This window comes from Grus americana, chromosome Z, assembly GCF_028858705.1.
Source record: "Grus americana isolate bGruAme1 chromosome Z, bGruAme1.mat, whole genome shotgun sequence".
In the NCBI taxonomy this organism is placed as follows: Eukaryota; Metazoa; Chordata; class Aves; order Gruiformes; family Gruidae; genus Grus; species Grus americana.
Genome location: NC_072891.1, coordinates 26,438,001 through 26,465,576, shown reverse-complemented (window position 1 = coordinate 26,465,576; position 27,576 = coordinate 26,438,001). Strand labels below are relative to the sequence as shown.

The 27,576-nt window shown below is 39.7% G+C and overlaps 1 protein-coding gene across 1 annotated transcript in view; it reads right to left on the bottom strand.

The window, feature by feature from the left end:
* Window positions 1–27,576, bottom strand: part of DMGDH (dimethylglycine dehydrogenase) — a 49,839-nt gene that overhangs the window by 9,533 nt on the left and 12,730 nt on the right. The window contains exons 6-14 of the mRNA XM_054811053.1: window positions 22,164–22,412; window positions 20,802–21,000; window positions 15,793–15,962; window positions 15,484–15,637; window positions 14,310–14,475; window positions 11,663–11,793; window positions 9,996–10,213; window positions 8,987–9,144; window positions 7,869–7,928 (exon numbers count right to left, since the gene is read on the bottom strand). Of these exons, the coding sequence (XP_054667028.1) occupies window positions 7,869–7,928; window positions 8,987–9,144; window positions 9,996–10,213; window positions 11,663–11,793; window positions 14,310–14,475; window positions 15,484–15,637; window positions 15,793–15,962; window positions 20,802–21,000; window positions 22,164–22,412 (1,505 nt within the window). The remainder of the gene's footprint in view (window positions 1–7,868; window positions 7,929–8,986; window positions 9,145–9,995; window positions 10,214–11,662; window positions 11,794–14,309; window positions 14,476–15,483; window positions 15,638–15,792; window positions 15,963–20,801; window positions 21,001–22,163; window positions 22,413–27,576) is intronic.

Sequence of the window (27,576 nt, the reverse complement as noted above, 5' to 3'; positions counted from 1 at the left end):
ATCCAGTGACACAGTCAGAAGATGAGGTAGGACTTGTGGTCTGAAAGGCTTTTTTTGACATCAAAATGCAGGCAGCCACTGAGTAGGGTTGGTGGATATAATACATAAATAATGAAAAGCAGACAGGGAAAGGAGCAGAAAATGAAGAAGGTAAAAAAAAGGTGCTGGTAGAGTAGACCTAAGAAAAAGCGAAGGGAGAGAGATTTTGGGTATTGCATAGTACAGAAAAAAGCTTGGAATGGAGAACCAAGAAACTGCCCCAGTAAATAAACAGGACTGCAACAAAGAAACACTGTCTCTGATGATGGCATTTTCTCCTAAAGGTAACAAACACTAAATCTTAGCTAAGTACTCAGATCCCGGCCTGGAAGAGCGCACTAGAGCAGAGTCTCAAAGGGTTTCCATCATCTACTGCATTTTCTTCCGAAAGAGCAGTGAGCTGTTGCTGTATACAAAGTGCCCAGGAGATGGCAGTCTTGGATATAGCAAAACAAGTCACAAACGGTTAACTATGGAACTTTGTAGCTATATGCTCGATGACTGTTGGCACTACTGCGTTCACACGGAAAACCCTTCTGAAAGAGTTTATTTCTGTGAGCTATGCAAATCGACACGGAGGTGATCACTCTAACATCAAGTTTTATTGGGACTTACGGTCCATTAAGCTCAGGAGAAAAATAGGCTGGTTTAAGACTATTGAATTAGCTAAAAATAATCAATCACTTCCGAGCACTGAAAAGGTGCGTGCTAGCAGGCTTTGAAGATGCAAGCAGCTTCTGAAATAAGGAATATTTTTTTTTCTGTATGTCAGTAGTGAACATAATAACTAATGATAAGTTTAAAGTGTAGCAAGAAAACATTTTCCAACATAAGGATAGCAAATCATTAGAATGGACTGCCCAGGGACTGTGGGATGTTGAGGACTGAGAGGTCTTCGTAATTTCACACATGAAATTTTATACATATGGCAAGGTAAACACAGATGTAGTTGATTCTGCCATAGAACAAAGGTCTGGAGTAAGTTAATATCTGGTGATTGCTTATCTTTTTCTGTGATAGTATTTGAAAAAGCCATTAAATTTAAACCAGGGTTTTAAAAACCAGAAAGCATTCAGAGGTGATATACTATACCTTTGAGCACTTGAACCTGAGAAAGTCCAAACGTGCAGCAGAACTAAAACAATATTCTGGGATGTGGAGAAAAAAGAATTGCAACTTTTTCTTCTTTAAAGACACTCTGTGAATTTCCTGCCACAGAGACCATTAGGACTCTATTGTATATTTAGTAGCAGAGTGCTTATTCATGAGATGAAAGTATTAGTGAATAAGGCTATCTAACAACTTGTCTAACTTACTAAATGTGGGAACAATTGAACAAACAAAAGAAAGAAAATAGGTATAAAAAAAAATCCCATGCCAAAACCAGACAGATTTTGTTGTGAAGTTATAAAGACAATGTATACTCTAAATTAGAAATTGATTCAGTTACTATCCCTCCACTTAGGTTTAGTCACACCTCATCCTGATCATCTGTGCAAGGAAGCAACTAACATCAACATTAGAGGAAAAAGGCAGTATGAAGCAGAATCTAGAGGAAACCACCTAGAATCATAGAATCATAGAATCATAGAATGGTTTGGGTTGGAAGGGACCTTAAAGATCATCTAGTTCCAACCCCCCTGCTGCGGGCAGGGACACCCTCCACTAGACCACGTTGCCCAAAGCCTCATCCAACCTGGTCTTAAACACTTCCAGGAATGGGGCATCCACAACCTCTCTGGGCAACCTGGTCCAGTACCTCACCACCCTCACAGTAAAGAATTTCTTTCTAACATCTAATCTAAATCAACCCTCCTTCAGCTTAAACCCATTACCCCTTGTCCTGTCACTACACTCCCTCATAAACAGTCCCTCTCCAGCTTTCCTGTAGGCCCCCTTCAGGTACTGGTAAGCCGCAATTAGATCTCCTCAGAGCCTTCTTTTCTCCAGGCTGAACAATCCCAACTCTCTCAGCCTGTCCTCAGAGGAGACATGCTCCAGCCCTCTCATCATCTTCGTGGCCCTCCTCTGGACTCACTCCAAGAGCTCAATGTCTCTCTTGTACTGGGGCCCCCAGAGCTGGACGTAGTACTCCAGGTGGGGTCTCACAAGAGCGGAGTAGAGGGACAGGATCACCTCCCTCGACCTGCTGGTCACACCTCTTTTGATGCAGCCCAGGACACAGTTGGCTTTCTGGGCTGCAAGCACACACTGCCAGCTCATGTTGAGCTTCTCATCAATCAATACCCCTAAGTCCTTCTCCTCGGGGCTGCTTTCAATCCATTCTCCACCCAGCCTGTAGTCGTGCTTGGGATTGCGCTGACCCATGTGCAGGACCTTGCACTTGGCCTTGTTGAACTTCATGTGGTTCACACAGGCCCACCTCTCCAGCCTGTCAAGGTCCCTCTGGATGGCATCTCTTCCCTCCAGAGTGTCGACCACACCACACAGCTTGGTGTCATCGGCAAACTTGCTGAGGGTGCACTCAATCTCACTGTCCATGTCACCGACAAAGATGTTGAACAGGGCCGGTCCCAGTACCGACCCCTGAGGAACACCACTCGTCACCGTTCTCCACTTGGACATTGAGCCATTGACCACAACTCTTTGAGTGCGACCATCCAGCCAATTCCTTATCCACCGAGTGGTCCATCCATCGAATCCATGTCTCTCCAATTTAGACACAAGGATGTCGTGTGGGACAGTGTCACATGCCTTGCACAAGTCCAGGTAGATGATGTCAGTTGCCCTTCCCTTGTCCACCAACACTGTAACCCCATCATAGAAGGCCACCAACTTTGTCAGGCACGATTTGCCCTTAGTGAAGCCGTGTTGGCTGTCACCAATCACCTCCTTATTTTCCATGTGCCTGAGCATAGTCTCCAGGAGGGTCTGCTCCATAATCTTGCCAGGCACAGAGGTGAGACTGACCAGCCTGTAGTTCCCTGGGTCTTCTTTTTTACCCTTCTTAAAAATGGGGGTTATGTTCCCCTCTTCCAGTCAGTGGGAACTTTGCCAGACTGCTATGACTTCTCAAATATGATGGCGAGTGGCCTGGCCACTTCATCCGCCAGTTCCCTCAAGACCCGTGGATGCATCTCATCAGGTCCCATGGCCTTGTGCACCTTCAGGTTCCTTAGATATTCTCGAACCTGATCTTCTCCTACAGTGGGCAGTTCTGCATTCTCCTAGTCCCTGCCTGCTGTGACCTGGGCAGTGTGGCTCAAGCATTTGCCAGTGAAGGCTGAGGCAAAGAAGTCATTGAGTACCTCAGACTTCTCCATATCCTGGGTAACCAGGTCACCCGTTTCATTCCGGAGGGGACTCACATTTGCCCTCATCCTCCTTTTATCACTAACATACCTATAGAAGCTTTTCTTGTTGTCCTTGACATCTCTGGCCAGACTAATTTCTGTCAGGGCTTTGGCTTTCCTAACCTGATCCCTGGCTGCTCGGACAGTTTCTCTGGATTCTTCCCAGGCTACCCGCCCTTGCTTCCACCCTCTGCAGGCTTCCTTTTTTTGTTTGACTTTGCCCAGGAGCTCCTTGTTCATCCATGGGGGCCTCTTGGTGTTTTTGCTTGACTTCCCCTTTGTTGGGATGCATGGCTCCTGAGCTTGGAGGAGGTGACCCTTGAATATTAGCCAGCTGTCTTGGGCCCCTCTTCCTTCCAGGGCTTTGTCCCATGGTATTCTACCAAGCAGATCCCTGAAGAGGCCAAAGTCTGCTCTCCTGAAGTCCAGGGCAGTGAGCTTGCTGTGCGCCCTCCTCGCTGCCCTGAAGATCCTGAATTCCACCATTTCGTGGTCACTGCAGCCAAGGCTGCCCTTCAGCTTGACATCCCCTGCCAGGCCCTCCTTATTGGTGAGAATAAGGTCCAGCATGGCACTTCTCCTCGTGGGCTCCTCTATCACTTGGAGGAGAAAGTTATCATCGACACATTCTAGGAACTTCCTGGATTGCTTGCGCTCAGCTGCATCGTCCCTCCAGCAGGTGTCAGGGTGGTTGAGGTCCCCCATAAGGACCAGGGCTTGTGAGAGTGAGGCTGCTCCTATCTGCCTATAGAGGGCTTCATCTGCTCGGTCCCCCTGTTCAGGTGGCCTGTAGCAGACCCCCACTATGATGTCCCCTGCCCCAGCGCTCCCTTTAATCTTGACCCATAGGCTCTCGGTCGGTTCCTCATCCATCCCCACATGGAGCTCCATGCACTCCAGCTGGTCACTGATGTAGAGGGCGACGCTCCCTCCTCGCCTGCCCTGCCTGTCCTTCCTGAAGAGCCTGTACCCTTCCATCCCAACACTCCAGTCACAGGAGCTATCCCACCATGTCTCTGTAATGGCAATAAGGTCATAGCCTTTCAGGCACACACATGTCTCCAGCTCCCCTTGTTTATTCTCCACGCTCCGTGCGTTCGCGTAGCGGCGTTTCAGTTGTGCCCCTGATGAGGCTGACTTATTGGCTGGGGTGGCTGGAATTCTTTTGATGTATCTTCCCAGTGTTACCCCGTTGACTCCTGTTGCATCTGGAGCCCACGGCTCGTCTCCTCTAGGCTTCGAGTGTGCTGTAGTGCATCCAGCATGTCTCTAGGCAGCAGGCTGAGGGCCCTCGCCAGTGCCCTGTCCTCCAACCTGGGCACATCATCCCACAACATGTCGCTGGCAAGCCTGATGTTATCCCCCTCCCCCTTTGAGCCTAGTTTAAAGCTCTGTCGATGAGCCCCACTAGTTCCTGGGCAAAGATCCTCTTCCCCCTTTGAGAGAGATGAATCCCATCACGGTTCATCAGGCCTGGTGCCGTGTAGGCCGTCCCATTGTCAAAGAACCCAAAGTTGTGGCGTTGACACCAGCCACGGAGCCATGCATTTATGGACTGCGTCCGCCTGTTCCACCCACCATTGCTGCCCTCAACTGGAAGGAGGGAGGAGAATATCACCTGTGCTCCCGAATCCTTCAGTGACTGTCCCAAGAGCCTGAAGTCCCTTTTGATCGCTTTTGTGGTACGTGTCTCTGCTTCATCCCCACCCACATGGAGGAACAGCAGTGGGTAATAGTCAGAGGGGTGTACCAGGCTGGGGAGTTTCCTAGTGATGTCCTTGACACGGGCCCCGGGGAGGCAGCAGACTTCTCTGAGAGGAGGGTCTGCCCTGCATATTGGGCCCTCTGTACGCTTCAGAACAACTATACTCTCTTTTTCTTCTTTGTTGGGGTGGTCACAACCCAAGGCATGGGCCTTTTGGGCCTAGGTGCTACCTCTGGAGTAGCTTGGAGTAGAACAATACCATCTCTTTAGCATTACTGATAAAATGAAAGTTGCCACAGAAATCCTGAGGAAATAGGCTTACTTTTTGTCATGCTGTAATTTAATAGACTGTGGGGAAGAAAAAAAAAATTGTCAACTTAAGATTTTTAGTGTTTTTCCTGTTACTCATCACAAAAAAATTACTAGTCCATATGTACCTGAAGATGTACCTGAAGATGATGCATACGCTAAACTTCATAAACATAGAGAAATACCAGGATTTTATTGGGAATTTCCACCTCTTCATATTTATTCCCCAGATATCTGAATGCCCTCTCATGGAAATTAAAAAACTTTTTGACTGTATTACCTTCACTGGCCTTTGGTTATTCATTCACTTTAATCTGTTTAGGAATGGTTTACATTTTCCATGATGTATCACTGAAAATTCACTTATGCTGAAGTCTTTTTGCTTTTTTTTTTTTTTTTTTTTAGCTATCTCTCCTGCTTGCTGCACAGTAAGAAGCACTACAGTAATTAACTGAACAGTGCATTCTGGTTTTAATTTACACAGAAATCAGCACTTTCCCCAGTTGGGGGCGCATGCTTAAAGGAACAATCCCTGTCAGTAATGCTACAGACCAAGATCTGTCAGATTTCAGTATCCATTGCTTATAGCTTGTATCCTCTTTCCCCTTTTTTTACAGAAAGTTTCCTTGACAATAGAAGCAGACGATAATAGAGTATTTTGCTTGTCTTCAATCATGGTGGCCTTCAAGGAATTCTAAGGCCTGTGCCATGCCGAACAGACACCAAAACCAGAGGCAGGGAATTGGGACTCACAGCCCCAAGCTGGCAAGAAGAGGAGTAAATAATCTCACATTGTGCTCCATGCTACAGTGTTTAAACCATTTCCAACATCTGGGTTAGCTCAGGTGCCTCTGCAGTGTCAATACACAGTCATAACTGCTCTCTTTTAAGTCAATAAATAAACATTGATTATTTCCTTTTTCACATGAGTTCAGCTAAACTGACAAATGCTTAAGGGTGACATCCTGCAACTGTGCTGGAGATTCGTTCCATGCCCATTCATCTACAATGTGAATATGTGCTCCAGAAGGCTGTTCCAACCCTGCATTTCAACCATGCAGAGAAGTGTGCAGAACAATAATCAAATGCTTCAATTCACATTAGTGCCTTTGCATGTTCTGCATGGGCATCTTGGCAAGCAACAACCTTCCCTGCTTTGGCTGCTTTCCTGCTTATACTAAAAAAAAAACCCCAAACCCCAACTCCCCCCCAAAAAAAACCCTAAACCCAAACAGATGTACCAAATGGAATTGGAAAGAAAAACTAGTAACAGTAACAATTTTCATTGCATCATTGCATTCTCCCCTCCAAAAGTCCTTTCCAACCCCTCCCATTCTGTGATTCTGTGATAATCCTGCTAATGCTCTCCTCAAGGTGGGAAAGTCCTTGATGAGTAAATACAACATAATCCTATTCCATAAAATTCTGTATTTCCCCTGCATGTGTCATTTTCTCTGATGAGGGCAAAATTACAGTACCCAATGGAGACAGCTCTGCATGTAGGAACTGCCATTGACATCCCTGGAAGCACCTTGCCTTCCAGTGGGTGAGCTCCATAGTTGGGCAAGAAGACGTTTAGAACTTGTATTTCATGCTAGAGCACACACTGATGTTAGATTAGGACAAACCTGAATGTTTTATCAATCCTGCACAGGTTGAAAAACTTTAACAATCTATGGGCAGGTTCAACAGTTGGAGAGGAAAAGCATTTTCCTGGATTCATCCCTGTTACTGTTGGTGAAATTGTCTCATAAAGACAAAAGCACAGTTTTAGGTTTAACGTGCCTCCATAATTCTTGCCTACCCAAAGTTTAAGATTTGCTGTTTATTTGGAGCTGTAACTTAAGGTTTGGTATTCTTTTTATCAGTTCCACAATGCCTACACATAACATGGCAAAAAATATCAAGGGTCACTTATTATCTGATTTTTTTCTTTCAGGTATAAAGGAAACACAAATAAGAAGAGAATTTGTCTGTGCATCACATTACATCATTGTAAAGATGAAATGTCTCACAAGCATTGCTTTTCCTCCTTGATCTCCCTTATGTAAAAATGTTGGCACTTTCTCTATTTTACAGACAAAAACTGAGGCAAAAGATTAAGTCAGAAATATCTCCTCATTTAGGGCACCTAAGTTGAAATGTATAGGAACAGATGTTTTACATTAGAAACTTCACATGCACTGGGCAGGCAACTGCTGTTTGAGTTGATGGGCTATTGGTAGCAACAGATTACATTAGAGCTACACAGGAAACGATTTTATGTATTTGTAACATCCTGACCTAATGTGTAATTTCGTTAGCAAGAAACATGGAAAAATACGAAACTTTTAAAAACAAATTGGTACTTAATAAAGTAATTCTTCTTATATACTGTGAAAAAAAAAGTTGCTTGGTTCATTTTCTAAACCTATTTTATTTTACAGATAATTACATTTTTCCTTTCACACACTTAAAGGATCCTTGGGCATAATAGAAAACTTTAAAATAATAAGACATACCTTGTTTAGCTTTACAAAGTATTCCAGTCCAGCTTCCAAGGGGTTAGTGTCACAGTTCATCTGTTGAACAGAAAAATAAATTCACCATCTGTACATTATGGACTATCATAGCTTTTGGGTTGGTGGATATTTATTTAGCTATTCCATGCAGCCTTCTGTTTACTCTCAGGTCAACGTCTTCCACATTGCATATGTGCGACTTCCATCTGAATACACTGTATGCTTCCTATATGTGATTTCAACAGAATATCTACTATTATGCCTAATATATAGACATGGAAATCATTCATCTAAGTTTCAATATGCAAAGTAAACACACATTTCAGTAAGAAACAAGACTTTTCATCAAAGCAGAATGGAACCTGCAGAAGATTGAATAACTGAGGTATGCACATTAATTGCAACACAGCAGAATGCCTTAGCTGGAGAGGAGAATAAAACACAAAACCAATTTTATTTACCACTTCCCATTAGGTGTAGAGGGAATGATTTGTTAGGCAGCATTTGAAGCAAGAATGAAAATAATTATCACTGGGCAAAGGACTCCTAAATGCCCACCATTTCACCTTCCTGAGTTCTTTCCTTTTCAAAGGAATTAGGAAAAATTTCAGGTAAGCAGAAATTGTACTGATTTTCCCCACATTCTCTATGCCCCCTGAGTAGTTCTATATTGTGAGTGAGCAAATTTGGCAGAAAGAAGCTAATGGGAAATGAAAAAGTTCCAAATACATTATGAAGCAAGAATAAATGGCCTCTCATGACATAGTTAATATAGAAATAAAACATTTTCAGAATCTATCAGCCAAACCTTTGATTTCAAAACACTAGGGCTCAGCAAAACCCTCATAATTTTGTTACACACAAGAGGGAAAAACATCAGTGAATCAAAATAAGTGTCTCTGCCAGCAGTGCAATGGAGTATACTAGTTATTTTTATTTAGAAAATACACTGTTCAGAATTATTGCAGCTTTTCCTGCTCAAGGTAAATTTTCTTTTCATGCTGAATTGAGAAAATGGAAGAAATACTATCTGAGCTAGCTCTGACTAAAAGCTGTATAGTCATAATGAAATAAAGAAAATAAAGAGGAAGAATAATAAAGAAGTTCTGTTTCCTGACCTCTGCCCCCCAGGCTCGAAAACCTTTTTCCATCCTCAAAGCATTCAGAGCATATGTTCCAAAGTTGTCGATTCCCTCTTTTTGGCCAGCTTCCATGATTGCACTATAAAGAGCTACAGAATCTTCTTTTCTATGATAGAGCTCCCAGCCCAATTCACCTGTTATACAAACAAGATTAATGGTTTCATGAGCTCAACAATGAAACGGTCCTAATAAATATAGTCCCATTCTTGGTAAAAAGTGGGGATCAATGCTGTGTTAATTCACATTCTAGGGTCAATTCTGCTATCATATATCAAGCCTAATTCCCTGCAAGAACCACCAGATGATTTATGCCCTGGATGTTAAGCAGTGGTACTATTATTCTAATTTAAACTGTTAACTGAAATCCAGGGTGGGGGTGAGGGGGGAGTCAGAATAACTGATAAGCAAAGGTCATGTAGCAAAGTCACAATGACAGCTTAAGGGCGTTATAAACAGATAATGACTTGGCAAGTGAACAGCAAATATAACTGAGCATAAATAAGCATAAAACGAGTATATTGTATCATATTTAGTACAACAGAGAGAGAAGGACTTCAGCTGCTTCAGAATGGTCTGAATTCAGTCCCTTGCAGTGGAGACAGACATAAAAATAAAAAGTAACTGAGAAAAACAAATACTAAGCATTACAGTGTTACATCTTCAAGGCACCTGACAGACACTAATATACGGTAATCCAAAAACAATTCTTGACGTTGGTTTTGCAGCAAATACCACAGAGGTTATCAGAACTGGCCTTTTGTTCTGTAAAATAAATATTTACAATATAGGGTATTCTAGAGAAAAAGGTCTCTGACCAGATCACATTTGAAAAATCAATGTGATGCATTTCCTCATGCATTTGTATATAAAATGTGATGAACCTATTGCTTATGAATATATGAGATTTATTTTTCAACATAAGTTTAGTTACACTTATTTTATTTATTGCCTCTTTCCTTAAGAGTCTGTTTTCTCTATTGCTTACCTGTGTATGATATCCTAATGGCAGTAACAGCAATATCAGAAAGTTTCAAATGTCTAGACTGGAGAAACTTAAATGAACCATCGCTGAGATCCTCACTTGTCAGCTTCTGGAGGATCTGTCGGGCGTATGGACCTGCTACACCAAGTACTCCCATATCATCTGTCATGTTTTCTATTTCAACTTTATATCCACCTCTTGTTGCTTCCTCTTCTATCCATCTGCATGTAAAACACAACAGTGATGTTATTTTTTTAATGAAAAATAACTGATTTAGATAAAGATTAAAAAGGAATAATTTTTTGTTAATGTTCATTTTCCCAGCAGGTCCCAGTACCACACCTTCTCAAAACCAATGGAAGTATGCACCTCACTAGAAAGTCAAATCCATCATTGATGTTAAACAGTGTTTTCTGGTGAGATACTGGTATAGGAACACAGGCATCGGGGATACAGCCAGGAAAGGAGAGAATTTAAATGCATGGAACAGTATTTTCAAGATAACAGAAAGAAGTGATTGCATAGAAATGTATACATATTTGCTTTTGGATCCAGAAAGTGTTAATAAAAAGTCAACATAGAAAAAAGCAGCAATAAACACAATGAACATAAAAAATCTCAAAATAAATTCCTCTGTCAACAGAAATGTACAACCAAGCTTGTTCTTTCCTGAATTCAGTATTTAAAGTATTGGCAGGAAGTTCAGTTTTGAGTGTTGATTTAATCAAAAAATATCAGCTGGGTATTGTCTTTCAGGGAGCTCACAAAATAAACGAAAGGAGTATATTTAAAAATCTTATAAAGTACTGCTTTGTTAAGCAATGTTAAAAGATCTCAGGCACAGGGGACTACCAAACAAGACTGCTGAAATTCTGTAGAAGTAAATGCATTAGGTCTGGTTCTGCCATTTGGCTCCTGAATGTGCCAATCGTCCTACTGATTCCCATGTGACTGTTATGAAACAGTACATTATTCATCATGTGTTGGGATAGCAAATTTCTGCCTTTTATGTGCTGATTAATTTTGAATAACTGATTTGTCAGCAATCTCCTGTAGCAAAATTATTTTTCTTTGTATGTATGTACAGCCACTTTTAGCACTAAAAATGTCAGTTCCAATACTCACCTGTGAAAAGCATTTTAACCAAGGCATCCAGCAACTGCTTCTACCTCCTTTCTTTCTGCTATTTTGCTTTGTGACCCCAGAGCCCACAGCAGAGGACATTATCGCAGTATCAGGAAGACTGCACTACCCATCTATATTGGCCAGGTCAGTGCCTGTGGGGTCATCCATGTTTAAAGCCAATTTTCTTTTTTGCGTAAGAGAAAACACTAGAAAGGAACAACTGTGCTGTGTTCCATCATACAATGCTGAACACAAATAGGTTCAACAACAAAACAAGAACTACTTCCACTAAAGTATATTACATAACTATCAGTATATTCTCCATCTTTTTACACCAACAATAATCCAATATGCAACTGCTTATACTTCAGGATTCATCTTAACCAAGTTTCTAAGAAACCAAAATCAATAAATAAGTAGAATTCGCTTGAACCTAGCAAAAGATTTGTTGAGTAATAATTAAGAATTTGGCACTTAGTAAAAATGTTTCTATATTAATGTGACTGTATAGCACTGTGTACTTACTGTGTCAAAAATAAACTAACCTCAGATCATGGAGTTCTGACCCCGAGCCAGTTACAAGCATAAATTCTCCAGGATACAGTTGAGAGACCGTTAGCTCAGCATAGACTTTTCCTCTCGGTGTTAACATATGGCTTATATTTGTGGAACCCACCTACAGAGTAAAATTTGCAATTATTAAGAATGCAAAATAAAACCCTTGAATTCTTAAACATTATGAAATATATGGAAATATGTCTTTACTTGAAAAAACAATGTTTTTATGTTTGTTCTGCTGTCATAATAGGAGCAGACAGATACACTATTGGCCAAGCTTAAGTTTTACAGTGGAAATTTCACTATTTTCCTCATGGAAAAAATTGAAAATTTTGAAATGAGATAAATCAAGACCTTTATAAACATTTGTTAATTGTGTATTACACAAGGTGTTCTTAAGCTACATTTGATTTAATAACGCATTTTCAATGTAAATTCAATCAATTTCAGTTTGTTCTCTGATCATCAGAATAAAAAAATTCTATGTGTTATTGACATAAATATTCTCTTTCAATCATGTGAATAAGGCTTTCAATTAATGTGAATAAGGATAACATTACTTTGCCCCTTACATTAAAGAAAGAAATACTGAGCTGGCTTATGCTTTTGTGGCCCTGATTTATGCATGCTTTTATGTTTTATGTGGTTGCTGCCTATGAATCTACATCTCTGTACATTTGAATTGGATTCTACGTAGAAATGTGGTCTCTAGAGGCAAAATTTCAAATAACAGTTACTTAGCTGTGACCATAAAATGTATACATGTTCATACATATGGTATCATCCATACAAACAGAAATATAACTGTGCCATAGCTGTTGTGCTGGTCTGGTTCCAGAGGCAGAATTTAATCTCTCTTATTTCATTCTGCTTTCATAAGAACCTTGTCAATCACCCAGTCAGTGCCCAGATTCCAGGCAATGAATGGAAAAAGGAAAAAAATTGCAGATATTAACATTCTTTTGCAAGGTCACATTACATTAATACAATTACTGGCATATTACAGGCACATAATTGAATTTTCAGGATCTGATGGTAGTCACACTCAACCTAGTTGTGATACAAGTATGTCTCCAGTAACTTCACTCGATTATTTTATGATGCAGGCAAGCATGAATGGTACCAATAATCAGACAGCATAAAAAAATCAACTGTTGTGAATGCTGGATTTTTTAAAGTGGATTTTTTTAAAACTGTTCATTCTACTTTGCTATCTTTCTTTTTCCCCTTAGCAACGCTTATTAAACTCCATAGAAAACACTCGCTTTGTTCTCATAATTTTCTCTTTAATCTTGCTTTCCGCCCACCCACCTCTACCCCAAGCTAGAAAGAAGACAAACTTTTAATCTATATTGCTATCACAAAATTAATACAGAAAAAAATATGACTACATGGCAATTCAGGTTCTTCTTTCTCCTAAAACTAGAGGACACCATTCTTGTGTACAGCATTCCCGTTCATTTAGCTCTGACCTCTGAGAAGTTATCTACCTTTGTAACTATAGTCTCAGTGTACTTACTGTTTCCCTATGCTTCCTCCCTCCACTGTCTGAAGCAGCTAAAGCTATCACCTTCAGCAAAAACTTAATGAAATTCTGTGCTGAAATGAGCGAACTCCATGGCTATAGCACTTCGGAAAGGAACATCTGCTTGCTGGAGGTGTACCTCTGAAGTTAAAAATACTAGATAAGAGTGGTTGACAAAGAAGGAAGATAAATGGACTCATGGAGTACTATCATAAACTGAGGACCAAGAATAAGAAACCTGGGGTAGTTTGTCACAGTGTGCCATTTCTGAAAACAGGATAATACTCTGAGGATCTGAAAGCAGCCACACTTGTGAAGAAAGGACAGGTGTGAGCTGAAAGCTGAATATCCTGAATATTTGCAACACTGCCTGCTTCAGGCAGCTTGCTGTAAAACAAAGTCAGTATGAAGGGAGTGGAAAAAAAACACGGGTCACATTAAAAAAACCCAAAACAACAAAACTGTTCCTCTGGGCATCCAGGAAGAATACAACATCCTGCTAAGGTCAGACAAGAGCACCTTCCACTGCTCTCCTCTGCTGCCTGAAGCTGCCACAGTACAGCACAGTTTTAGGCAGGCAGCTGCCAAGCTATTCTATTTCTACCGTAAAAGAATTCCAGGTGATAGTCACTTGGACTTCTTTAGACAAAAATTTGAAACACAGAAGGTCCCGTGTTTCAAGGAAACACTTTTTTACTGTAAGGTGACTGAACACAGGAACAGGTTGCCCAGAGAGCTGGTGGAGTCTTCTTCCTTGGAGATATGTAAAAGCCATCTGGACATAGTCCTGGGCAATGAGCTCCAGGTGACCTGCTTGAACAGGGGGTTGGACAAGGTGATCTCTAGAGGTTCCTTCCAACTTCAACCATTCTATGATTCAATGATTTGCGCCAAAAGGCACTTCTGTGTGGGGCTACTCTAGAATAAACTCCACTGTCTTTATTCTTAACTGAATGAAACACATCTCCCAACACAGCAGTTTCTCCAGAGGATCTGAGTGTTTGGTATCTGAAAGATATTGCAATAATATTATGCCTCATTTTCCATTTCTGAAACAGATCTCGTTTATCTAAATCCTACATTAAAACATTTATCACTGTCCCATTTACCTTTGGAACAACATTTGCAAATAGATGATCCAGCAGCTTAACAGAATCTGTCCCTTTTACTTTAAACTTGCCAAATGGTGACAGGTCAATCACACCGACTTTTTCCATAACCTGTTTATACTCACGACCCACAGGGTCAAACCAATTTGTGCGCCGAAAACTGGGTCTGAAACAGAGCATTTACACACATAAAACACAATTTGGAAATTTTGTGCTCTTTTCAGCAAAATGTAGTCTTCAGTTTCTTCAGTTTAATTATCATTCAAAAGAGATAGACTTTCCTAATTGTAGGCAGCTTACCCAATATTTTCCTTGGTCTAACATAGCTTAATTATTAAAATCCTTTAACAACAGAGAAAGATATGGGTTGATATTTTATCAACCATTTTGTACAATAAACTGTGAACTGTTCAAATGTTCGAAGTAGTAGTCTGTCATGTGTAAATTTACAGCATACTTTGTTGCTGATTCATTTATTTGAGTTTAAGGTGTCAAAGGCTTTATTTCTGAACAGCAGAGTGTGTCTCTTTATTACTTTATGAGCTCCATTTAGACTGGGACTCCAGTATGCCTATGGAAAATGTTATTTGCTGGATGCTCCCTGATGCAAACAGGTAACTAGGTAGGCCAGCACACCAAAAAAAAAAAGAAAAAAAAAGAAAAAAAAAGAAAAAAAAGAAAAAAAGAAAAAAGAAAAAAGAAAAAAGAAAAAAAAGAAAAATAAAAAAGAGAAAAAAAGAAGAAAAGAAACAACAACAAAAAAAGAATGGGCTTCTCCTTTCCTGAGAATTATACAGAGAGGAATCAGCTTTTTTGTGAAAACATTATACTGATCAAATAATCAGTGTTGCTGATCAAATAATAAGAAAGGTAGAAAAATACAGATTTATAATGAACAGATTATTCTCTAATCTTTTCCTTGAACTAGGCTGTTCCCTGATACCCCTACCTAGAAGAGTTACAGGATACCTCGATGTGTGTTTTGAAACGTCTGCATTATCAGAATTAAAGGGATTCTAAACAATAGAAAAAACAATAATGGAAGATCTACCTAATAGATACCTTTAGCTGAAATGAACAGTAAATGTACGCTTCTTATTAAATTTAACTCAGCTAGCCCTTGCTGTCATGACAATTTATCGGGGTGGGGAGGGGGAGGTAATATTTTATTTACTTGTATCCAGTCTCATCTCCAGGTTTGTAGAACCAATGAGGTTGCTCCCATCCTGCATGAAAGCCCATTGAACATTTTGATTTCAGCAAATCATACAGCCCACTGGTTCTTTCTGTTGGTCTCCCAGCAAATCTTTCTTCTTTAGGGTAACCAACTACAGTGGGGAAAAAAAAACCCAAACAAAAAAACCATGGCATACTAAATACTGTACATCACCAAATTAGTACATATATACAGAGAAATCTAGAGGCATGCTTTGTCGGAATCCATTTTCAGGATATAAATGTATTTTAAAAAATACCTTCTTACCAACGTTATTAAAACCATAGGATTCTCTTGCTTTAGCTGCTGTGTATTCTGTGGTGGTCCACTTTCCATACCGGTTGGGATCTAATTCTATCAGGTCAAATGGAGGTTCCCCCTCAAGGATCCAGTCACTGAGGTACTTTCCTATGCCACCAGCATGTATAATGCCATACCTTAAAAACAGGAAAAAGTCTTGTAGTGCTGAGTCTTTTTTTGTTTGTATGTTTTTAAAAATTAGTACTAGCATATACTACTAATACACCTCCTAAAGTATTCTAAATTATTCCGTCTTCTTTGTTGTTGTTGTTTGTTCTATTTTGTCTTGTTTTCCAAGATTATATGCTTTATTGTCAGGTATTTCTACTGGCCCACTGTCAGCAGCAAAACTCAATTGCTAATGTACAGCATTTGTGGTATTCTTTCTCTGAAGTTCAGAATGAAATGATCTTTTCCAGGGACATCAGAACTCTTCAACAATTAATACTAAAGAAAGTTCTCAAACTTCTGATATCCATTAAACACACTTTCTACTCATAGAATAACTCTCCTTCTTCAATCAGATTTGATGAAACCAGACTCAGATTTGAAAACCAGAGTGAGACATCCTAGCAGCTACAATGAATATTTACATTACAGTGACAAGAGCAACAGCAGCAAAAGTCAGGAGACAACAGTACTAAGACAGCTTTGAAGAATCAGGGAATGTAGTGGAACTACAGATAAAACTAGAAGACTTGTTTGCAGTGGTGCCAGAGTTGAAAGCTGCTTTTTCTCATCTGATTTACTTTCTCTGTTCTCCACTACAACTACAAAGAGAAATGGTTCCAGAAAGCTTATGCTAACAAAATAAATATGTAGAAATTTTCTGCTACCAGTCTGTAGCAAAATCCTGTCCTGTTTCTAAATAATAAGTGTGTGAAGGATCAGACCGTAGAGAAGATCTCTTAGAAACCTGCATTAAAGGAACCATGCCAGACAGCAAAGGTAGATGCTCAAAAGTTATGAAGTGGTAGATGTAAGGTTTCCTTAAACATTTTGTACGTAATTCTAACTTTCAAAATGCTTGACATCTTGACATCCATAGGGAAAAAGTTGTGTGTGAAATGTGCTCCTGCAAGGTACTTGAAGTGGACAACTGGGTACACGGATCTTCACTGTGCTGCAATATGTGTATGTCACTAACTCAGTCTACGTATGACCAAAGAGTACTATGTAATGCTGAATTACAGGTACCTCAGATTTGACACCAAAACACATAATGTCAAATAATTGTTAATACAGAATGATTTAAAACTCTTTATTTTAATACCTCTGTGAACTAGTTTGCCATGTCTAAAAAAAAAGTGTCAAAATAGCTTCCTGTCTAGGGAAGATGTGAAAATAAATTCTTAGTTATTTGTGAAATGCTCCAGTGAGCACAACAGAAAAATCCTTGAAGAAATAGTAAGTCTGTCCAAAACCAAGTTCAGATTAGCATGCAGTAATTAAATCACAGACACTTACACTGAATACTGAAGCTAAAACAAAATTTAATTGCTGTTCATCAACTTTGCATTCTGAATTCTATGCCCTCAATTAAACTGGCAAGGATTTGGTGGGGGGAGGGGGAAGATGTAATAATTTAATTCTAATGTATATGCATAAGAAGAATGAATTCAGATTACACAGACAACTTAGTTCTGGCACCTCCTAACTGTAGAATGCCTGACTTGATAATATTAATGAGATTACTTTGATATAGTGGGGGTTTATCTGTGATTTATTTATTTATTTAAATAAAACAGAAATATCAAACAGTTCAGTACATGAAGTAATTCTGCCAAACACAGTCCTTTAGATTGTTCAGCAGAAATATTCAGATTCTCAGAACAAATTTGTATCACTGCAGTTGATGGAGTAAGGATGACCACTTGTATACTGCCATTCTGCAAATACTACAAAAGAGCTAGCCATTGCTGGAGTTAATTTAATTAAACAGCTCTTAGTCATTCATGGGTATAAGTTCGTGACCATGGCTACAATGCCTTCAAGAATGGCTCCAGAAGTTGTTTTAGACAGCTTAAGTCTCCCTGCACCATTTGCTGCAGCCAAAAGCATAGAGGAACCACTGCATGACTGTGGGTGGCAACAGACCACAAATACACTCAAGTTTTTTAGCTTCAGCTGAAGATGATGGCAGAGTAACCCTGGGGGCAAGATCACCCTGCAATGTGGCGTTGCTACTACAGGTACACCACTGCATGTGGGCTGACCAGTCTCTGCACTCTGCAGAGCTTTGCAGCACTCACTCTGTGCCATCGGTTGATTTTGGTACTCCTAGCTGGGTCTACACTATCAGAGATTTTAAAATATGCAAGGTGCCCAAATCCCTCATTACCTCAGATAATGGGGAGCTGATTGTATTAATATACCACTGCAGTTCTGCTACACAAGAATGAAACACATGCTTTGCAGGAATGTGGTGTTACAAGTAGCTGTAAAAAATGGTACAGTTTAGTAATCTCAGTCTTCATATGAGGATTTAGAGAAAATTTCCTTAATGAACACAAACTGCTCTTCTGATTTTCTTCTTTCCTTCCAGTCCCTGCCACATTATCTTCCTCATTGTTCCTGTCCTATTCTTGTGTCTTACTTGTTTAGGAGTCCTTGCTTTTCACCGATTTTCAACTAGTTCCACTCCTTTATCCTAGGAAATCTGAGTCCTTGTACACCATGGTCCCTTTTCTAGTGTCTCTGTCCCAGGTTTAGCCATTTTTCTATCCCATTTCTGCAGGAAAACTCCTGTTCAGTCTCTGGCTGTAGAATACTACTGTAGACAGAATGTGTGAATCTTAGTGCAAGATTTAGTGAGTATTGTTTATGAGCTGTAACATTTATAAAGGCTTGTGAATGGGCCTCATGAATAGATTTGGTGAAGAATGGCAGAAAGACATATCTTTAGGACAAAGGTCACTTCAGCCAAATGTGAAGTTCATTCTCAGAAAATGGGGAAATTAGAGCTTTTCAAAAGAAAGACTTCACCTCAACAACATACCTTCCAAAAATCTTGTTTTTCGGAATGGTTACACTGCTTTGACTTTTTTCTGAATAAAATTCTAGCCTACTCTTGTTAACATTTTCAAAGCTGTAACTGAAAACAATCTTAAATGGGAAGCATTGAGCAACCTTAATAATAAACAGTGCTACAAGCTGTTAGCTGTGGGCTAACTATACCTCTAACTTCTTTGCACATTAAAATGCCTAGCAAGCTGCTAATTTTAGATAATAAAATTTGTCTAAACTAACAGCACTAAGTCCTCTGTCACAATGTCCCTGCTAGTTGACTATGAGATAAGGATTTGCTAATGCACACAAAAAATTACAACACTGGTAGAAACACTGCAGTGACCCAGAAGAGGGTGAAGAGAGTCAAAAGTCCCTGAAAAGCAGACTTAGCAATCCAATACAGCAACATAACACCAACCTGTGTCTAAACATTTAGAGATTAATCAAATTCCTGAAATAAGTTGTTTAAAGAAACTTAAACATATAACACTGGTCTTCATTTATTCCTATACGGAAATTTGATTCTGTTCCCATTGACACCCATGAAGGAAAACAGGCTCCAAAGTCTGGCAGCACAGTAGTGAACTTAAACAGTCTTTCTGGTGAACAAGGACTAGGCAAACCGCTTTTGTAACTCTCAGTTCTGCAAATGTTACTAAAAGATAACAATTTTTTTTCTTTAAATCCAAGCAGCAAAGGTGAATACCTTTCACAATGAACCATTGCAAAATTACCAAACCTTTTTATTTTGAGGGTCTCAGAAAGCATGTTAGTGGTACTGCCTTATCTTATGATCTGAGGGTTTGTTTGGTTTGGACTGAAAGAAAACTGGAAAAAGCCGGATTTTGAACAGCAAGTTAGGCAATTGGAAAAACAATGTAAACAGAATGTGTTCAATAACATGTGCCTGGAAGTGTATTCAGTTCATTCTATCCATCTTGAATCAATGGTCAAACCAAGACAATTAAAGAGAAGTAAGAGTTTTACCACTGACTTCAGTGGGGCCACAGTATATAAGATGTAAGCCACATTCAAAGAAAATATTGTAATGAGCAGGAAAGAATAAATGACACGACTAAAACACCCATTCCTGTTGTCACACTGCCCTCATTTGCTTTCCTCTAACAACCAGCAACATCATTTCTCAGCTCAACCTTCCACAGTCAGTACCATTACTGTGTTTGTATCCCTAGAGTGGTCAGTAACCCAGGATGGTGTTCCCAGGGTAGGTTTAGATTGGATTTTAGGAAAAATTTCTTCACCAAAAAGGGTTGTCAAGCACTGGAACAGGCTGCCCAGGGAAGTGGTTGAGTCACCATCCCTGGAGGTATTTAAAACACACGTAGACGTGGTGCTTAGGGACATGATTTAGTGGTGGACTCAGCACTGCTAGGTTAACGGTCAGATTTGATGATCTTAAAGGTCTTTTCCAAACTAAACGATTCTATGATTCTATGCTGGCGCTGCCTTCTGCTTAGTATGCCCGTCCACTCTCCCCCCGAAGTTAATACCTCATAGTAGAAGTTCTCCCTGTACGGATCATTCTTGCCACAACTTCAGTGACACCAGTTTCTGCATACACCAAACAATTGTTGAACACAATGTAATTCAAAGCAATACATAAAATAAATTGGAAAGTATATTGTAAAGCCCAGCACTTTTATGACTTTAACTTGCTGCACAGACAGTACCAAGTTCTACCCATTTCTTGCTGCTTCATAAAATATCACATATATTGGCTTCCAGAATAAAAGGAGGAAGCAAATTGAAAAAATAGTGAGAGTTATGAAGAAGATGTAAGAGAGAGCTTGTATTTTATAGGTAGTGGTAATTAAGCCTATTTCAAATTACATTTTACATAAAATATGTGCAAAACAACTCGCAAACCCATAAAAATTTGCAAAGCTTGAGCTGACTGCCATTTTAACAATATGATAGACAAAAGTTGTCACAAAGAATTTACTCACCCAAAACCAATAGCTACCCAGTAATTTCTGACACCCTGATGTGGTCCCACCATAGGAAGAATGTCTGGAGAATAGGTGATAGGACCCGCAATGGTGTTTACGATGTCTGCATTTTTTAGAACTGGGACCATTTCCATAGCAGCCTCAATATGCTCCATTATTCTGTCTAAATCAGACTCAAAAAGTTCTTTTCCAAAACCTGCACAAATATTTGACTTTTATTATATACGTAAGTACAGTGAAAATAGTTACATTTTAAATACAGTTATGCAATCTACATATATAAAAGTTGTATGGAATTCATCAGTGAGTAGGTTCAAGCTTTTGCCATCCCACGCAAGAAAAATGGTGTGCGTAAATCCCTAGTTACCTGCAGGATCAAGCTTATTGTCACTGCAGTCACACTGTACTTTAACCCTAAGGTCACGCAAATTCAACAATGAAGTACAAAGGAAGTGGAGAAATACAGAAATTTCCTTCTATGTTAATAAGACCCACTTATTTTTCTCAATATGCCAACAATTTGGGGAGGGGAAGAAAGATACTGCCTGGGTCAGCTTATGATTTCCATGGTGTTTAGGTAATACCTAGATATATTTCTGTCTTACGTCCAGGCTTTAAGCATTATTGAACATCACTCTGTAGAGGGTCTCTTGACAGTACTGTAGGCAGTAAGTTCAGGAAGTTGTGACGGTGCAATCCAAAGCCAAACAATGCTGATTGCTCTTCCTTAGGAAACACATTGTGTTTTTTTTAAAATAGCAACGCTATTGACAATATAACTTTCTATCAAGAAGTTAATGAAAAGCTGGAGCCTAGATATAAAACAATACTTTTAATTTTTTTTAATAAGCAGCAGTATGGCATGGTTGGGATTTTTTGTACAAAAATTCTAATCAAATCTACAGCTCTCTTGCACTTATATCCTAGCACAGCATTATGTCTAAGACATTCCTTTGATATACCTGTGCTCCTGCTTGACAACCACGTTATCTCTGTGGGAACAGCAAAAATCCAAAGCCCTTCTCAGTATGCTGGAGAGAACTGTAGCTTAGAAAAATCCCTCTTCAGTTGCAAAAGGCTACATAATGCAGATTTGGTGACTACATCTAACTACAACACACAGGCATCTGTTCAGAAAATAGATGTGTATTTTGTGCCTATTTCAAATAGGCTTTTTTATTTCTATTGACTCTTATCACTACAGTTCTATTCTTTGAAAAAAAGTTTCCGCATTACAATCACACATTGCAAATGTTTTCTATTTTCCATCACATAAGGCAGCATGACAGGCTGGGATTTATACACATTAAAACATGTGCTAGTGCTTCTCAAGTTTAAAGATTTAATATTCTTAATTACCTGGTGGGACTCCATTTGTTACCCATGAGTCCTGCAGCTTCATCTTCTCCTCACTTTCATATGGACCAAATAAAAGACCATTCCTTTCTTGCCTTAAATAATATGATCCTTCTAAGTCACGAATCACAGGCAATTCTGTTTTTAGGGCTTTCACTTCAGGGATAGCAGATGTCACAACATACTGGTGATGAACGGGTATGAGAGGGTGCTGCAGGCCAATCATCTTGCCTATTTCACGGGCCCAGAAGCCTAGAGAAGACAAAAAAAACAAAATAGAAATATTCAAAGACTAATTTCAATGAATGGAAAATAACAGTAAAACATTTACAGGAAGCACTGTGCTTTACAGAATGTGACAAAGACTTTTCCATGCTTTTAATTTTCAAATTATTTTTCATATTATGCAGCATAAATTTCCCTCCATAATTCCATGTCCTTGTTCCTAATTATACTACCATATATTATTCTAGTATACAGACATTAAAAAAATAATTGGAAAAATATTTGGCTTCTAAAAGTTCAGAAGAGAGTTTAATTAACAGTCCCACAAACCTCATGGTTTATTTCAGTCAAATAGGCCTGCAATGCAGTCCTAGCAAAGTCACAGACACTTAAAAATCAGAATAAATTAGCTCACACCGTAGGTCTTAACCTAGCCTCTTACTATCAACCAAATGAGCTCCTATATTTTCCCAAGACAGTAGTGAAGTCCTAACACCTCAACAGAGCAAGGCAGTACTTTCAGCCAGCTAACCTCAAGAAGTTTCTCTCCTCTTTCACATGCATGATGTGACTCATATTAATTATGTTTCTCAGCAATCAATTCATTATAATGTTCGTACTGGTGAGTGGTCAGTGTGGTCTCCCATAGTTGTACAATTAAAAGTTCTGATACAGACTGTGACCAGAAAAAGCAAGCAACAATTTCCCTGCCCCTGAAGCCATTCAGGCCCTTCATGTATACCACAAGCCATAAGTTAAAGATTGAATTATTCTCTGTTAAGGTCCTTCCAGACTAGCTGTTTCTAGCTGGTATGACACATTCACATAGTGAGGTACCTGTGTCAAAGTCAAGGAGTGGAAGCCACATAACTGCCAAACTTAACTAGTTTGGCCTCTGCATCATGGCTTACATCTGTAGGGCTGGAACATACAGAGCTGGGAATCAGACACATACAATTGACTGGGATGGCAGCTGCTTTAAGAAGCCTGGAATACCCCTCAGATCCACCCTCCTGACTGATCAAGCAGTGGAGGTCTCAGAAATGGAAAGAAGGGGGAAAATCCAATGAAGCAGGATTTCCAGGTAAGTCTAGGAGTGACGGTTGGGGGAAGGTGAAATGGAAGAGAAGTAAGAGGTAGCAGGGACTTCCAAATAAAAGGCTATGTGCTATATGGCACCCAGGAAAAGAAGGCAGGTTAGCCCGGATCCTGTACCTAACACAGCTGCCCCTTCTGGGACTTAGACTCATGATGCCCATTTTAATATTCAACTTTTATTCCTTTTTGCTGCTTACTTGTCTTACTCAGATGCTCCTACCTCTCTCTTCAATTCCATGCTGTCTAAGCTCTGGTCAAAATTTAGCTCTCAGGGCCCTGAGGGCACTAATAATCATTAATGATCCAGAGCGGCGTCACCTGGGACTTCCACCCAGACCCCTCCTGCCCACAGGCCCAGGGAGCCCCATTTCAGGTCAGCTCGGGGCCTTCAGAACCTGTCTGAGCTGGATTGAGTGTAAGTGTGCCTGTTTACAGCTCTGTCACAACCATGGCCGTGCCTGGCCATGGACCTCATTGATCCAGACCCTGATCTGTGGACAACTTCCCAGCTTGACCTCAGCCCAGTCTCATCCCTGTGCTCCTGTCTGTTGATCACTGGGCAGTGTCTGACCCCGGTTACCGTCACCAGACCTGTTCCTGACCTGTGGATTGACTGCCGGGCTCGGTCTCAGTCTGGTTCATCACTGTGGATCTGCCTGTGCCTCATCACCACAAACTTGTCTGGAGATCTGGACCGTGGGCTGAGCCCAGCTGCTGGGCCTGGGCCTGCTCTGCTCCCTCCCTTGTCCCTGTAGGACGGAGCCCTTGCTGTCTCAGCCCCTGCCTGCCTCGTTACCACGCCTGGCTCCCTGTCCTGCGTGGAGCAGTCAGCCTGCGCTGCTTGCTGACATTACCTTGGGAATACATTCCTCTCATCTCCAGCATGGCCTAAAAACAGGGCAATTAGGAAAGCCGAGTTGGGCTGTGCTGGCCTTGTGCCATTCCCCCATGCCAGGAGAGCTGTCAATCTCTTATTTAATTTTACAAACCAGCCTTGGGTCTAACACCCACTTTTTTTAGAAATGCAGAGTTTCTGAGGAAAACGTTTTCTGTGGTGACTCACTTGACAATTGCTGACAGCCAGGTAAAGCAAGGGAGCAGGAAATCAGGATCATGATAGAGACATCTGTTCAGTTAAGAGCCCCTGCCCAGTAAATACATAAAAACAGTATCTGGTTTTCTGCATTTATCATATGTAAGAGTTTTACTTCTTAATGTCATCCTCACCACTTGGAGGAGACTCACTGACAGAACACTTAAGTCAGTTAAATTAGCTCAGGGAAGATTATGCCATAGTCATACAGTGATTCAAAACATCCAATAAGGCTACTGAAACCTGATTTATGCACCCTTATACAAAACAAACAAACAAACAAACAAAATTCAAATAAATTTACATTTCTAGCACATCTGCAAGGGTTTCCTCCATTACACATGACAAATACAAACGTGGATTTCAGTACAGTCTAACAATCTTTAGTGAACTGGGTTTGATTTGGGCATTTCCATGTCACCTACAAAGAAAACTATTTTAAGGTAAGGTCAGATAATGATCTATAAAGGAGAAGGAAAGGTGAAGTTAGCAGAAAATTCCATCTCTACTATCATGCACTGTTTTCCTGCCAAAATTGCTTGGATTTAAAGAGATATTTGGAACAGAAATAATGCTCTGGGAATGTGCTTCTAATAAATTCACTATTTTGCTTACTCATTAAAACAGAATGAGTGGGAAAATATAGAGAGCAAGCATATTTGAGCTCTTCAAAGACAATAAAAATTGTAGACTTAATATTAAGACTTTGAAACTTAACCTTGTTTCTTTCAAAATAATATTAAATTTCTTAGCCATTAAGTTTGCAGAAGTACATTATAAACACAGCTGATTTTAAATTGCTTTTGAATTAAAGGCAAATAGTTTAGGATTGCTCAAAATCAAATTTTAAATATTGTACTTCAAAAAAAAAATCACATGATAAGTGCTTATTTAATTACTTAGAACAACAAGAGCTGACATTTACTAAATGAAAAATATTACAGTTTCATTGTCTAAAGTTTTTGAACCATGTGCAAAAGCTATTACAAACACAAAAATGGCAAAAGGAAGAGTATGTTCTCTGAAACAAAATTCCAACTGGAAGCAGATGTCAAGTTCTTTCACACATAGAGATAAACGAAGGCATAAATTTTATCTTTAGGACATTTGTAAAGATTAAATTGTAGAGATTGCAAACATGCTGAAATATTTAGTGGTGGTAGTACTTAGCATATCTATTGAACTATGTAATCTGACTATCTCTTGTTTTAAAAAAAGAAAATTTTCCATTGCTGCGTATGTAATTATAGGTGTATATACAGTATGTACATGTCTGCAAATGTGTGCTTATGCACACGCACACATACTGTATATATAAACTAAATTCACTATTTTTGCAGACTTTAAACAAACATACCATTATAAATAGGCTGCAAATCACTTCAGCAGGTTCAGTAACAGTTAGTTCATGTCAAGGATTATTTATTAGGCATCTGCTTTCTTCCTAAATGGAAATCTCACATAAGGAATAGCTAAAGATTGGTTGAAACTAGTTTGTTCCAGTTCCACAGCAGATGTCAGTTGGGGGATGAAGGGGGAGAGAGAATGTAGAGAGCCTTCTGATATTTTTTTCTCTGCTCGTATTGCAACACGAGACTAAAGTATGAGCTCTGAATTATACCAGTCATGATCTGTAGTGGAATGAGGCAAGGCGGAGAAGAAGAATGAATGTTAGCTGAGAGAACATTTATAACAGATATGTGTTATACAGTATTGATTTCACATCCTTAGCCAGAATGTTAAGCTTCAAATGTTCATTTTGCCTGAATAGTTAACTACACAAGAGAATTAACTAAATATATTGTTCCTTTAATAACTTAGTAAATAAAAAAGACTATGAAAATTTCACAAGGGTGCATTCTAATTTTTTCAAATAAACTTTGAAAAGCATTTACTAGAAAACTCTGCCTAATGTCAACTTGATACATAAGCCAAAGAAAGATAACTACACTACAAAAATATGAGGAAATTACTACATCTGTGATACTGCATCCATGTGATGCAGAGCCAATGGTTAGGAATAACGAGTGCCTAGAAGTTTGTGGCCTAAATAATAAGTCTGATTGCCAAAAGAGCTGCCTTTCCATTCCATAATCTTGGATTATTCCCAGACCCATATATCCATTCTGTGATACAAGTGGCATAAGGATCCTATTAGTAGGAGAGCTTGTGATTTTGTAACTGAATGCTGTCCCATAGTTCATGCCTGAAAGCCATAAACTGACAATCCAAAGGCAATCAAATACTGACACCTCTCATCTTCTAAGTGCTTGACTTTGCAGTCTAAATAAAATTCTTTTGGTTTCCCTGTTTCTGTGGTTCCTTGCTTTCTAAAAAGCATATGAACTCCTCTAGTCCTCTTTCTCTTCAAAATGTCATTATGTGGCACTGCATGGACATCATGACAGTTCATGAGCATACTTAGAACCTTGGTGAACTTTTTCAGATCCCTGCTATTTTAGCTAGGCTTATAGCAATAGCAGGTAATCACCTATGCATAGGAAGCATATGATGAAAAAGCACACTTTTCAATGGGTTTTCCAGTTAGTCTTTACTGAAAGCCTGGAATTATCTAACATGGGGCTTTCTACATCCCGGTCACTGAAAGAAAGGTCTGTAAAGGTCAGTAAAGCTGATCCTCTCAGAGTTCAGCCCTTTTATGCCATTCCCTCCAAATTTCTCCTTATCCCAATCTTCTCTCTTCCCCATCACTGCTTGTCCCACACCTGCTCTTCTTTTCTATTCAGTGTCTTCTTACTCCAGTCCTTATATTCTTCTTTAGTTATTTTGTCTCCGTGTGCAAGTCAATCTCCTTCCTGTCCCACCTGCCTTTTCTTCCTTCCAGTCTATTCCCATCTATGTCTGCCATGCTACTCCGCCAGTCTTTCATGCTCAGACAGCTCAGGCAGCCTCAATTTTCCAGTCTCAGTGTCATACACACACCCATCTTCAAGTATCCTTCCTAATCTTTTTGTCCGAAAAGCTCCAGTTCTAGTTGCC